This window comes from Harmonia axyridis, chromosome 6 (genome assembly GCF_914767665.1).
Source record: "Harmonia axyridis chromosome 6, icHarAxyr1.1, whole genome shotgun sequence".
Classification (NCBI taxonomy): domain Eukaryota; kingdom Metazoa; phylum Arthropoda; class Insecta; order Coleoptera; family Coccinellidae; genus Harmonia; species Harmonia axyridis.
Genome location: NC_059506.1, coordinates 33,554,754 through 33,568,487, shown reverse-complemented (window position 1 = coordinate 33,568,487; position 13,734 = coordinate 33,554,754). Strand labels below are relative to the sequence as shown.

The 13,734-nt window shown below is 32.3% G+C and overlaps 4 protein-coding genes across 4 annotated transcripts; 2 read left to right on the top strand and 2 right to left on the bottom strand.

Moving 5' to 3' along the window:
- The first annotated feature begins 65 nt into the window (after positions 1-65).
- Positions 66-8,075, top strand: LOC123682179 (protein phosphatase PTC7 homolog). Its single transcript, XM_045620631.1, has 5 exons — positions 66-465; positions 5,055-5,234; positions 6,440-6,756; positions 6,816-6,954; positions 7,009-8,075. Exons 1-5 carry the CDS (start codon positions 240-242, stop codon positions 7,056-7,058), a joined length of 912 nt encoding a protein of 303 aa, XP_045476587.1. The 5' UTR covers positions 66-239; the 3' UTR covers positions 7,059-8,075.
- A 190-nt stretch (positions 8,076-8,265) lies between these two features.
- LOC123682177 (DNA replication complex GINS protein PSF1-like) lies at positions 8,266-9,140 on the bottom strand. The gene is made up of 3 exons (XM_045620627.1): positions 8,927-9,140; positions 8,806-8,870; positions 8,266-8,749 (listed from the first exon to the last, which is right to left on the bottom strand). Exons 1-3 carry the CDS (start codon positions 8,996-8,998, stop codon positions 8,290-8,292), a joined length of 597 nt encoding a protein of 198 aa, XP_045476583.1. The 5' UTR covers positions 8,999-9,140; the 3' UTR covers positions 8,266-8,289.
- A 382-nt stretch (positions 9,141-9,522) lies between these two features.
- Positions 9,523-11,100, top strand: LOC123682176 (DNA repair protein RAD51 homolog 3-like). Its single transcript, XM_045620626.1, has 5 exons — positions 9,523-9,886; positions 9,944-10,044; positions 10,103-10,257; positions 10,383-10,508; positions 10,624-11,100. The coding sequence occupies exons 1-5, from the start codon at positions 9,585-9,587 to the stop codon at positions 10,825-10,827; spliced, it is 888 nt and encodes a 295-aa protein (XP_045476582.1). The 5' UTR covers positions 9,523-9,584; the 3' UTR covers positions 10,828-11,100.
- Positions 11,088-13,671, bottom strand: LOC123682172 (zinc finger protein 708-like). The gene is made up of 3 exons (XM_045620623.1): positions 12,992-13,671; positions 12,692-12,918; positions 11,088-12,603 (listed from the first exon to the last, which is right to left on the bottom strand). Exons 1-3 carry the CDS (start codon positions 13,395-13,397, stop codon positions 11,506-11,508), a joined length of 1,731 nt encoding a protein of 576 aa, XP_045476579.1. The 5' UTR covers positions 13,398-13,671; the 3' UTR covers positions 11,088-11,505.
- Between the last annotated feature and the right edge of the window lie 63 nt (positions 13,672-13,734).

The following is a 13,734-nucleotide window of genomic DNA, read 5'->3' as shown; positions in this document are numbered from 1 at the left end:
GGCCTCAATTAAGTAGTTCATTCGTAATTCACATACATTTCTCTTTGACACCTTCGATTTTTGACATCCGTCCAATTGAAATTTGGGGGGTCTCGTGCTAGGTGCGTTTTGGTGCTATCGGTCTCATGACTTAAATTACCCGTTGGATTCGATTTGTGAAGTTGTGTACGAAACGAATTCGATATCAGATATGGTTTCGCTCTGAAGATATACTGTTCCGTTCGTGTCGGTGCTGAAGAATGCACTCTTTGTGGTTAACTGGTAGGTTACTTTCCCGTGCAGTTTGGAATGGAATCGCGAATATTTCAAGTGCCGCCGATCCAAATATCAACCGAAAATCAGAACCTTATCTAGTTTCCGCCGTTTGTGGCTTCTCGAAGGAGAGAAAGATTCAAAGACTGATCAAAGGGCAATTTGGTGATGATGCTTGGTTTACGACCAGATACAAATCTGCGGATGTTCTAGGTACGTTATTTTCTTTAATCCAGCCAATTTCCTTGAATTCCAAGGGCTTTTTCATTATATTTCACCAGTTGAACGATACTTGAAGAGCTCTTGCCATTGAAACTAAGAGCGTAAATGTTTTTGTATACGATTTTGACATTCATTATCTTCAAGAAAAATATAAATATTTAATATTTCACAATGTCAATTTTGTATTGACCTCATTTCTTTTCAATTATTATCTTGAATGTGTAATATTCATTCTATGACATTTTATTGTTTCAAAGCTCGTCGGTCGTCAGACTCACTCATTTCAGCAATACCAATAGTTATGCCTTAAAAGGAAATTATATTAGGTATTCGTTTGATATAGGATTAACTAGATTATTCAGGATATATCTGACTTCGTGCCTTCAATCCAATTAGCTTATAAAATGATACAATTAACGTACCTATACTCTTATGCTGTTTTGTTGTCATGTAGCCAAGAGTCAAAGAATTCATAGGCTCCACATACATGCAAAGTTCTCTTAAAGTTCCCATGGACTATAATAACATATCGAATTTCGTGAACTTAAAATTTACTAAAATCTCCAGTATATGTGAAATTTCATAATTGTCATTGACTTATTGAGAAAAAACATACATTTCACTTATCCTTAAGTACCTCATTAATCAAACTTCAGAACAATTGGATGTTTATTTTTAAAAGTTGTTAACTTTGTGAGTTTTTCACAATTTGTCAACAGAGTATAAAAGCTAGCAGGGGATATGTAAATGAGAAACTGGTTTCTATAATAGGCTAAATATGATCAGCTCTTATAGTTGTAAATAAATACAAACTCTCTGTCAATTCTACAGGATGTCCCAAATTCGATGCTCACTGAAAGCATCTCGAGGACTAGAAGATTTTTTTTCCTAAGTCTTATAGAGTCTCGAGATGTTTTCAATCAGTATCGAATTTTTGGGACACCATGTATATTAACATTGTACTATAAGATCATCTTGAGTTTTATTATTGTAAAAAAAACTTTGACAAATTCATTTTTCATTAAAGTATTTCGAAAAAGTGTATAATCTAAATTTGAAACAGATATTTCCATTCAAATTATTTTCAAGATGAGCATTTCTTAGATTTCAATCTGAAAACGTTTTTAATTCTTTGTTGAAACTAAGGACGATGATTTGATGAGGTCAATCAGACAATATTAAAGTGATGGTGATTTCAAAATGGAATAAATAAGATATTGTTTCATTTCGTTATGAAGTTTCTTGTTGACTATTAATAAATATTGTGTTTGCTTTGGAATTGCCTGATAGAAATAATGACGTATGAATTGATATTATAATCTAGTAATAATAAAAAGTAATTATATTTGATACAGACAAAATTCAAAAATCATCCTATAGGTCAATTTGTTCAATATTTAGATAATTTTTTGATACCTGATTATCTACGTTCAACTAATAATTTATCTATTATTCCATCATGAGATTAGCTAGTCAATCCATGTTTCTTTTATTTTCTCTATGTATTAAAAAGTTGTTACTGTGGTTGATATTGAGGTCAAAGTTAAGTTAGAATGTATCGCTTTCTCTGTTTTCATTGATTCATATAATGAACATGTCGTCGACTCTTTATTCAGTTTTACTTACAAATATTACGGTAAAAAAATACTTAGCCTAATTTATGTAACGGTTTTTCCAATAGGAATGACACAATTTAAAATGTCCATCAAAATTACTGTATATTATTTTTGACATTTCCCCATGTATTCATGGAAAGATACACGCTTCAACAACGTTCAGAAATTATTAAATTGCTTTATTGAAATCAGTGATCATTTGTGTGTACTGAGAGAAATTTGAGAACAATCCAAGAACAACATTATACATTTAACCTTCAGTTTTGAATTGACTATACAGGGTGTTCCTAAATTGGAGGTTCAATCGAAAATTACAGATTCCTCGGATCATTATAAGAAATAAAGTCCTATAACATGGGTCCGGAAACGATTTGTTTTCGAGATACAAATGTTAAAGTGCCATTTTTTTTCATAGCACCTTCCCTTCACAAGATATTTAACTTGAACTCCGTACCTCTAATTTAGGAACAATCAAATGGTATGAACAATCGAATCAAGAAAATGCTATTATTCTTTCCCATATTACACATTGTCTTAAAAAAAAGTTTTTCGATTACCCCCCAGAAAAACAATAGATCTACGCCCTTGTGAATAACAAAAAAAATATATTACATTTTTCTACATTGTATAAACTTCTGAAATGTGCGGTATTTGTAAACAAAATTGAACTCAAATTTATTTATATCTCATATTCGATTTGAACCGGTTACGTTGTTATCAGACGATATTTGCAAATATCAATTTGATCAATTTGTTATGTAATCAATGTTGTTATTCTACCTTTGATTTTCAAAATAGTACGATTTTTCTTATAATGAGGTCAAGCAAATATGCCATAATTCACTTCATGCAGATATTAATGCACCAATTTTGGGAAAACATAACAAGGAAGCTTTTGCTGAATGTGGTTGTTTTGATTCCTTGAAAACAAAATAAACCTTTGGATTGGTGCATTCGAGAAAAACAAATGAAAAAAAACTTATCGAATTATGATATTCGGAGTTTATTGTAAGACAGACGATTGGAAATGATTTTTTCTGTTTATTATGAAAGATGATGAATTCCCAACAAATATTCATCAACACTACCAAGTTCAAAGTCTATTGATTATTTTTTATTCGAGTTTTAGGTGTAAATGATCAACCTGCACGTTCAAACCTCTAATGAGCAATTTCAGCATAACCACTTACGAGATGTATTGTATTTAATTAATATTTTATTACGTAGAAGCATAGGCACATATTTTGCACCTTAGTACCTTAATTCCTGTAGGTTTTAAGTTTTTTTTTTCGAATTTTGAGCAGGGAATGGTATCAAACGATGACGAATCCTTGGTAAAATTCAATTCTGTCCGGTCCGGACACTAGGTAACTACCAATTGGAATGGAATGAAATGTCGAATTTAGATGTGAAATGAAAGTTTCGAGCTTCATGCTAAATTTCATATGAATTAATTTTTTTATTCGAGTTTTCTTGTCCTAGCATCTTCCCTTCACAAGATATTTAACTTGAATTTGGCATAGAGATTCCAATTTGAAGTTTTCATCATGTGATATGCTAATTTTCAATGCGAATCTGCAGGGTGTTACTTTTTCTGGAACAGTGCCCGCTTCTTTCCTCCAGAATTTTTTTTTGATACACCACTGGTATAGTTTGAAAATGTAAAAAGAAACTTTGGTCCAGTACTACACTTTTTGATTTCTTGTAGTTTTGTTGTATCTGCACCTGATTTTGAGAAAAAAATCTGACAATTTTCTAGTAATCCTCGGGAAAAACCAAATTATTATAACCGGTGTTTTTTTTTTAAGTTGGCATTACTGTTCAAGATGGCGGCCGATTTAACAGCTGTCAAGTGATTTATTCTCAGTTTGGTTTGGCAATTCATCATGAATAGACTCACGCCTGAACAACGCTTGCAAATAGTGCAATTTTATTTTGTTTAGCGATGAAGCGCACTTCTGGTTGAATGGCTACGTCAACAAACAAAACTGCCGCATTTGGAGTGTATGTCGAAACACCGCTACATCCAGAAAAAACTGACTGTTTGGTGCGCTTTATGGGCTGGTGGAATCATTGGTCCGTACTTCTTCAAAAACAATGATGGCCAGAACGTTACAGTCAATGGTGATCGGTATAGAGCCATGATTACTAACTTTTTCATTCCTGAATTGAACAACCATGATGTCCAGGAGCTGTGGTTCCAACAAGACGGCGCAACATGTCACACAGCTCGTGCCACAATCGATTTATTGAAAGACACGTTTGGTGACTGCCTAATTTCACGTTTTGGACCTGTGAATTGGCCTCCAAGATCTTTTGATTTAACACCGCTAGACTACTTTCTTTGGGGCTATGTGGAGTCATTGGTCTATGCGGATAAGCCACAAACCCTTGACCATTTGGAAGACAACATTCGCCGTGTTATTGCCGATATACGGCCACAAATGTTGGAAAAAGTCATCGGAAATTGGACGTCCAGATTGTACTACGTCCGAGCCAGCCGTGGCGGTCATATGCCAGAAATCGTATTTAAAATGTAATGCCACAAGATTATCTTGCGGATAAATAAAATTCAAGTCAATCGAATAATCCATCGTTTTTTTATTGCAATTTAAAGTTCTATAGCTCTAAAAAAAACACCCCTTTACAAATACTGTCAGTAAGCTGTGATGAATAAATTAATTATAAGTTATGGTACTTATTTACCCAATCTGTAGCGAAGATTAATAAAGATTCAATAAACTAGTATAATCATCACAAGAAAGTAGTAAGTACTACTACAAGAAACATCCTGTATCTCGAAAACAAAGCGTTTGCGGGCTCAGGTTTATGCATGTTTATCTTAAAATTATCCAAAGAATCTTTCATTTTCTCTTAGGAATAGGTATTTTGTATGTGCAAAAAAAAAATTATTTTTATTTTGTGTTGTTTTTTTCCTCTTAAATCAAAAATTGATCTTTTCAGGCGTAGCAGACGGGGTAGGAGGTTGGAGAGCCTATGGAATAGATCCTGGCGAGTTCTCCATGCACCTGATGAAAACTTGCGAAAGATTGATCAAATTGGGAAGATTCACCCCTTCAAACCCCTCGGAGCTACTGGCCCGAAGTTATTATGAACTATTACATCATAAAAAGTCGATTTTAGGTAGGTATATAATGCTATAATGCAATTATGATAAACCGACACGGGGAAACCCCCTCTTTGGTTCGTGTGATAATTCAAATTTACACAGGAAGTAAGTTTTATCTACAACTGTTCGATTTTCTTCCAAGAATAACCGTTATCTGTTATCTTGTATGCCAGTTTTTTAAGTGCAAACGCCAGTTCGTTTGTACTTGATACGCTATTTGTCATGAAAGGTACGTTTTTGAAGGTCATTGACTTGTCCCGCTACGTGAAGTACCTGTATTTTTCTGTGTTCACTCTTCTTGGGCCGAAAGTGCACAGAACGTTTCTTGAAACAGAAATTTTTATTTGTTCTTTATCTCCACTTGTTTGAATCGAAGCCACATTCGTTTTCCGTGCCAACGTAACACGTATTGGCGGCAAAGGAATATTATGAAAGTTTAAAATATTCACAAGTCATGTGAGAGACCACGTTGCACGTGACCAGCAGATAAATCGTCGAGTTGCTGCAGTTGCTTCTATTAATAAAATTCCCATTTTTCGCTTATTTTTAGTTTGTGCATTTGTTGAAATTAGGTATTGGTAGTTGTTTTTCTCCAGATTTTGGCATATATTCGATGTAAACAAATAAAAGTCCGACCGGGTTCAAATGTCCAATTATATTACAGATATTTTGGTAATTAGTCACGAGAGTTTGCATTTCTCGACCTAGTGAGTTTTTATCGCGAAATTCACTTGCCAAGCCAATCGATAAGTCTTGCATCGCATGAATTCTGTTTATCATGTCCAAATTACGTTATGAGCACCACGAAGTTGAAATGTTAATTTGGAACTTTTTTACAATAAAAACAATAACAAAAATTGTTGTTCGTTTCATTTTCACTTCTTGTTATATTTTTCTTCCTACAATTTACTTCATTCAGCCCGAAAAAGTTTATATGTTTTCAGAATTTGTTTTCGATATAGGTTAGGTAAACTTGACTCATAGAATATTCTTGAATGCAATCAAACAATGTAAATTTATTATACTTTGTGATTGATTTGGAGATTGAATATTTACATTTAAACAATAATGAACTTTGGAATATCCTAAAACCTGAAACTATCAAGTTGTTGATTGTATGACGAATTTTTTCATCGAAGTGCAACTTTGTTGAGAATATATAAATAATTTTAACTTTTTAATCATTTTCTAAATTTATGTATTGGTCTTTCGTTTTCAGGTAGTAGTACAGCTTGCGTCGTAGTTTTAAATCGTGAAAATAGTACCCTTTACACAGCCAACATAGGTGATAGTGGTTACATGGTGGTCAGAGGAGGCCGAGTCATACATAGGAGCGAAGAACAACAGCACTACTTCAACACACCCTTCCAACTTTCCCTACCACCTCCTGGTTACCAAGCCGATGTGCTCTCAGATCAACCAGACTCTGCCATCACAGAAAATTTCCCAGTGGAAGATGGTGATGTCATATTGGTTGCAACTGATGGGGTATTTGACAATTTACCTCAAAATCTACTGATCAATGAGTTAACCAAAGTAGGTTTCATAGTATTTCTCATATGCAATAGTAGCTAATTTCTTTTTGATTTTTCCAGGTTCAAGGAGAACGATGTGCTAGTCGTTTACAAACGGTCGCTAATTCAATTGCATGGATGGCAAGAAATTTGTCGTTTGATGAAACTTTTATATCTCCTTTTGCTGAAAGTGCTTTTGCCAATGGTATTAACACAATTGGTGAGTTTAATATATATTTCGATGTTTCTATCATTAATACTATTTCTGTTTTAGGTGGTAAACCAGATGACATAACAGTGATCCTAGCTACGGTTGCAATTTGAAATTTTAGTCAAATATAGCCTTCTTAATTAGTTGGATCATTCATAACGCTGAATAGATGTACCATACACACTATTCATTAAATTTTATTATCTGCAATTAACATAATAAAATTCGTGGAATATCTTTGCAGAATGATGACAGAAATGGTGACATTCTGGGTTCATTTTGCCGAGGTGATCTGGTAGACTGATAATTTAGAGAAATTCACAGTGCTGGATTCAAATCCATAAAAAAAAGTTTATGTTGCCTTTGGAAAACTTGAGTAAGCTTAAACTAGACTTTTCGAATGTTCAGCACTCAATAATATTTTGTGTTCTAAACATGTGTATATAGTATTCTACAAGTTAATTTTTTTTTTATTATATTAAGTTTAAAACTGTAAACACATGTTGGTTAGAGATCTGTGAAGGTTAAACGTCATACAATTAATTATTTATAAATGTGAATTGATATCGATGTTGCTTCCATAACAATTTTTTCATTTTCCGAAAATGCAGTTTATTTAAGATTAGCAATACAATTGTATACCGAGGAATAATTTCGAATCTTTTTCCCGATTTATGCAATCCTAAAGAGCATATAATTCGGTTTCGGGTTAAATGTTCTACAGTGCTGATTCTAAAATCAATCTTAAGGGAATACGACGGTTGTATTAGAAATATTGAGCCAAATTTCCGAAAGAATTAAGTTTTAGATGTCCGTTTTAAACTTGAAAATGGCCTTTCTTCAAAGATGTCGTATCAAAAAAATATGTATTAGTGAGATTTTTTTGTTACATTGAGAGTGAGAGTATGTACTATTTTGATGTATGTTTGGACTGTCGTATTTTAAGTTTTTTTTTTGCTTAGTGTTCATATATTTTGCTATGACACCTTTTTTTTTCTAAGTAAGATGGAAATGTTACATAATGATTTCAGAACTAACTTCAATGTGTTAATATTGTTTTAAATATTAATATTGTGATTTAGTTCTGAGATAGTGATTTTCTTCTATAAGGAAATAAATATTATATCAAATTACTGCGTTTTCTTGTATTTTATAATGGGGAACTAAATTCAGTACGAGAAATTATGGAATACCAAAGTTGTCGATGAGTTTTTGGTGTTTTAATTACTTCGGGATGATTAAATAATCCATTATTAATATTTGGAAAACTAATCTCAAACTCGTACTGACTTTTATAGATGATAGAATAAAGACTCGATTAATATTATAAAAATTTTTATTTACTTAATTAACAATATGTTCTAGTACTCCTTGTCTAATCAGTTCTTCAGCCTCAGACCTTGGAAGAAAATGCCTTGTATTTTTTTTCAATAACAATATATGACCATTGTTCAATTCTAGTCTTCCATAATCGGATAAACACCTTACTTCTACATATAAGGATTTAGGTGGCTTTAAATTAAGAGTTAAGTTAATACCTTCATCTCCAACTGATCTCATGTATTTTCCTAAATTGCTAGAGTATTTACTTATCCATTCAACTTCAAGATGACTCATATTCTCTTTGATATCTGAAGGAAGTAATCCCCCAAATTCCCATTTCATTTTACGTAGGCATCTAAGTCGATTATAATGATATGCAAGTAAACATCGGATATCTCTCCTTATTGCACTATGTCTACATTTTATTGTAGGAATTAGGGTACCAGATAATGTACCTGTAGCTCCCGATTCATCCAAACTCCTACAAATAAAGATATTAAAACTAGAAATAGCTGTGATAGAAAAAGAATTACTTACGCATCATCTTTATTACATTCTACTAAATGTTTTATTTCATTTTGAACTTCTGATACTAAATCATTCTAAAAAATGATGTGTTATTATTATAGAAAGAATTGAATATATTTTTTTTAAATACATTATATGGGGTAAGTGTACCAGAACATCTGTCGAGTTCTTTTATTAGTTCAATGGCTTTTTCTCCGAACATTTGAATATTATTTTGTTCAAGTTCATATATACAATTATATTTCTCTCAACAGTTACGAATTTTTAAGTTCAAACTTTCACACATAGATGAAAATCAAAACAATTCGTCAAATTTTCACAGGTGTGAAACCAAAGAATAATAGCAATTGACATTTTTTCATCAGGTTAACCAACGAAAGGTATTTAGTGAAAATACCCATATGACTTTTCTGATAGAAGGGACAAAGCCGATGTTGGCAGCATTTCTTGTCAAATTTGAGAACATTTGTCGATATTCAAATTACGAAAGTACGCCATTCAGTTCCAATAAAAAATTCCAAAAATTCAATTTAGTACAGAATTTGCTAGCTAGCCATCTATACTCTATTTACTGAACTCAACTTTGGATAGCCCACCAAGTGTAGAATCCTGTAATATGGACGGCTCTGTCAAAGTTTAGTTAGAGCTACTCATCTTAGATGTCACCATATTATCAAATCGAATTCATAGACAGAATCAAATTTTTATATGTCTATGATCGAATTCAAATATGTTTGATTACAAATTGTCAGTTTTACTCAAATCAAAACAAAGCATCTATCAAAGTTATGCCGTTTTCACGAGAATTATCTTCACTTCCCTTGACTCTTTCACAGCAAAAATGTCTTTCCGAGAAAGGTTTTCTGATGGTTAATGATATCAATAATTGCGACAGTGTGGAATTAAATATTGTGGAACTTACTAAAGCTCCAGCAACTAAAACTGCCTTCCAACTTTTTGAGGAGGAAAAGAAAATGAGAGAAATTTACAGCTTTTTAGAAAACCTTGATGACCTTTTAAAAGGTGTTTTACGACCTGGTTTAGTTACTGAATTTGTTGGACTTCCTGGATCAGGCAGAACCCAACTTAGGTAGATTATTTTGTTGATACCGAAAATAGTTTGATTCAAATATTATTTATATTCTAGTTTACATTTATCGATAAGTGCTCAAATAATAGAATATTCATTATCCGCAGAAACAATCTATATTTGTACAAATATGGACTTTTCAGTTTCAAGACTTAGAGGTGAATATTGATATATCCAGAAATTTTAATATTTTACATTGTGAAATTTTATTTCTAGAAATAATTCATAATTATAGGAACAAATGTATTCACTTCAAAGATTTCAACGAGGATGATATTATGAAGAATGTTAATTTCATCAACATTATGTCTATTAAAGAATTACTTGAATGTTTGGAATATCTTAATGAATTCATGAAGAATAAAAGTAATGTAAGTTATACATCAAATTCAGTGACTTCCATTGAAAAATAGAATAAACCTATTAATAATAAATTAGGTGAATGTTATTTTGACTGAATTATAATCTTGTGAATGCTCACATTAATTATTTTCAGGTTTCTTTGGTTATTATTGATAGTATTACTTATCCTCTACGTTTTTGTGAAAAAAGTGAGAAAACATCTTATATATCATCGATAGTAACTCAACTGAGATATCTTGGTGAACTTTATAATTTTGCAGTGAGTACAAACCATTATAATTGTTTAGGGTTATGAATATTTCGAATTTTTCATTACAAAATATTGCAAAGCAGAGCATTTGTTTTCAAATTCCAATTCTATAACTTCATTTCAGGTTCTACTTACCAATGATATGACAACAATCGTTGGACCAAATGGAAGTGAAGTGGTGCCTTCTTTGAGGGACACGTTTTACCACATTATAAATAATAGAATATTGCTGTCTCAAAAGAACAATAATTTTCAAGCAGAAATATTGAAGTGTTCAACAAAATTCCCAACAAAATGCAGTTTTAAATTTTTGGATGATTTAACATGAATAATTTATTACTAATAGTTGTATTACACTTGCAACTTTGGTTCGATTAATGGGAATCTTAAGGAAAAAGCTATATTGATCAACTTATAGCGTGGAATTCAGAAGTTTTCAAGTATGCAATGAAAAAGTTTCATTCTCATTCCTCTAGAGAGAAATAAGGTATTCTATATTTTAGGTTTTAAGAAAACTTTGAATGTTTTTTGTAGACGCACAATTCATTATTTAATAATAATTTATGAGATATTCGAATAAAACAACCATTTTAATTTTGTAGCAGCTAATCTTTATTTCTTTAACTGTTACCTTTTTTACAGATTTTGGTGATGTATTCTTGAAAGAATCATAAATAGCCTTGCTTATAAAAACACTTAGACCCTTCGATATTAATATATTTCTTTGTTTATACCTTGTTGGCCAACGTTCGGAATTAACTATAGCTATAAATGTACAATTACTTAAATAAATACAAAGGGCTAGTTGTATAAAAAATTCGTATGGTAATTCATCCAAAATATACAATCAAACCAATTTGCCCCTTTGCCTAATAAGAATAATTTGTTAGGTTATCTGTAAACTGACAGTTACTGTATCTCAGTGTTACCAATCTGAAAACTTATTTCGTGCATCAGTTGCAGTTCTGCCAATGCTAAGATAAATACAACCAGCCCTAACGGTTCCTTAATCTACATTGCTATTACTAGGTTCTACTTTAATTTCCGTCTTGATCTTAACCTCTTCGAAACCCATTTGATTTGATTCGTTACTCGATTCCGTCATTGCACCGTCATTAGTCTCATCCTGCTCATCATTCATAGAGTAATTCTTATCGGAATAATCTGAATCGTCTTCAATACCACAATTCTGAAGGGCATTCATGTGTCTTTGAAGAAGGCAGTGTTTCTCATAAGACCTCTTATGTTTGAATCTTCTCTGACACGGTTTACACTCGAACGGTTTCTCCTTGGAGTGCTTTTTCATATGAAAATTCAAGTATTGCTTGATGGTGAATTTCGCATGACAAATTTCACACTCGTGTTTTTTCTCGGCCTCGTGCAACGACTTATGAGCATATAATCTATGGTTGCTCTTAAATTTTTTATGACAAATATCGCAAGTGAAGTTTTTCACTTCTAAATGAGTGAATTTGTGATTTTTCAATGCGGTTTTGGTTCCGTAAGAATTGCCACATTGGTCACACTGGTAATTTCTTTCTTTGGTATGGACCACCAGATGAATTTGTAAGTTATACCTTGACCCAAAGATCTTATCGCAATAATCACATTTAAAGCTTTTGTCATGTATTTTTACATGGTTCCTCAACAAAGACGCATTTATGAATTCCTTCTCGCAAATAGTGCACTTGTTAACCTTACCGTTTGCTCTGTGTTGAAGTCTGATGTGTTCTGTCAAGTTCTTAGGTTTGTCGAAACTCTTGTTGCAATGTTGGCAGACTGTGGGTTCCTCAGTCTTGTGAAATTCTTTATTGTGTTTGGTGAATTCAGATCTATCGTAAAATACTTTCTTGCATTCGCAAACATTCGGAATGTGGGCTCGTCCAACATGTTTTTTCAACCGGTATAAAGTTGGGTAGATTCTTTGGCAAAATTCGCAGGGGAATTTCAATTCTGTGTGCACTTTCAGGTGGCAGGATAATAATTGTTCACTTTTGAAAGTTTTCTGACACAGTTGGCAACTAATTGCTTTTTTTTCTTTAGCATGAACAGTTTCCATATGTTTCTTAAGGTCTTCTGCTGTTTCACAGTACCTCGAACATACCTACAAGAAGAAATAGCTGTATGGAGATTTTTGGACTGATAGAAATATCAGGTAGAAAATACTAGAGCTGAGTCAAAAAGTAACTTACTTTACATGTTGTCAATAAAATATCTGTATGAGCCATTCTGATGTGACTTCTGAGTGTGCCATTATATCGGAATGCCTTATCACATTGATTACACTTATACCTTTTCTCATCCGTATGGATTCTTTTGTGAATTTTCAATTGAGTTGAGGAACTGTAAGACTTTCCACATTCATCACAAACACAAGGCTTAATACCAAAATGTGCATTCTGATGTACATCTAATTTTCCTAGAAACAGAATATATCTCAAACAATGTTTTTTTTTTTAAATTAAGAGAGGATTTGGGAATTTATTCCTTACCTATACTTTGACAAACCAATCCACACATAGCACAAGTCCTCTTTTCTTTATAATGTATTTTTTTATGTTCTCTCATTTCACGGAAAGTATCACTGAGGAATTCACAAATTCCACAACTATATTTGGTAGTATTCCCTTCTATCTTCACATGTTTTGAGTTAGTTGTTTGGGGCTCCTCACTAGAAGAATTAATATTCTCCTGAAGTGTATCCCATTCATTTTCTAGTTTAACTTTAATAGCATTTTCCTCAGAATTATTTGAAATTTCATGGTCTGATTTTGTTTCATCATCTTCAGAATCTGGGGGTTCAGTTTTGAAGCAGGTACTTATTTCATTAGCATTCATAGGTATACCAGGTAAATCTTGAGAATTATCAGTAAACGTCGGTTCTTTAGAATCGGTCATCCTAGATTACTTATTGTTCATCTCAAATAAAATCAATACTGCTTTCTTAAAACTTGAAGAAATGTCAGAAGTTCATGGAATACTATGTAAATTTGTGTTGTTTTGGTAGGAAAACATTTTTGTTACTGCAGTATTCTCGGAATACTAAATTTATCCAGAAACTTTGTATTCTCATCACAAATAATACAAAATAATATTAATAATTGTATTAATTAGATTTTCACAATCGACAATCGAGTACCCATCATAGAAAACTAATAAATAGAAAGTTAAAGGACGAATGACGTGAATTACAAGAATGACATGTAGAGTAGAGGAGCCAAACTACTCTTTATAT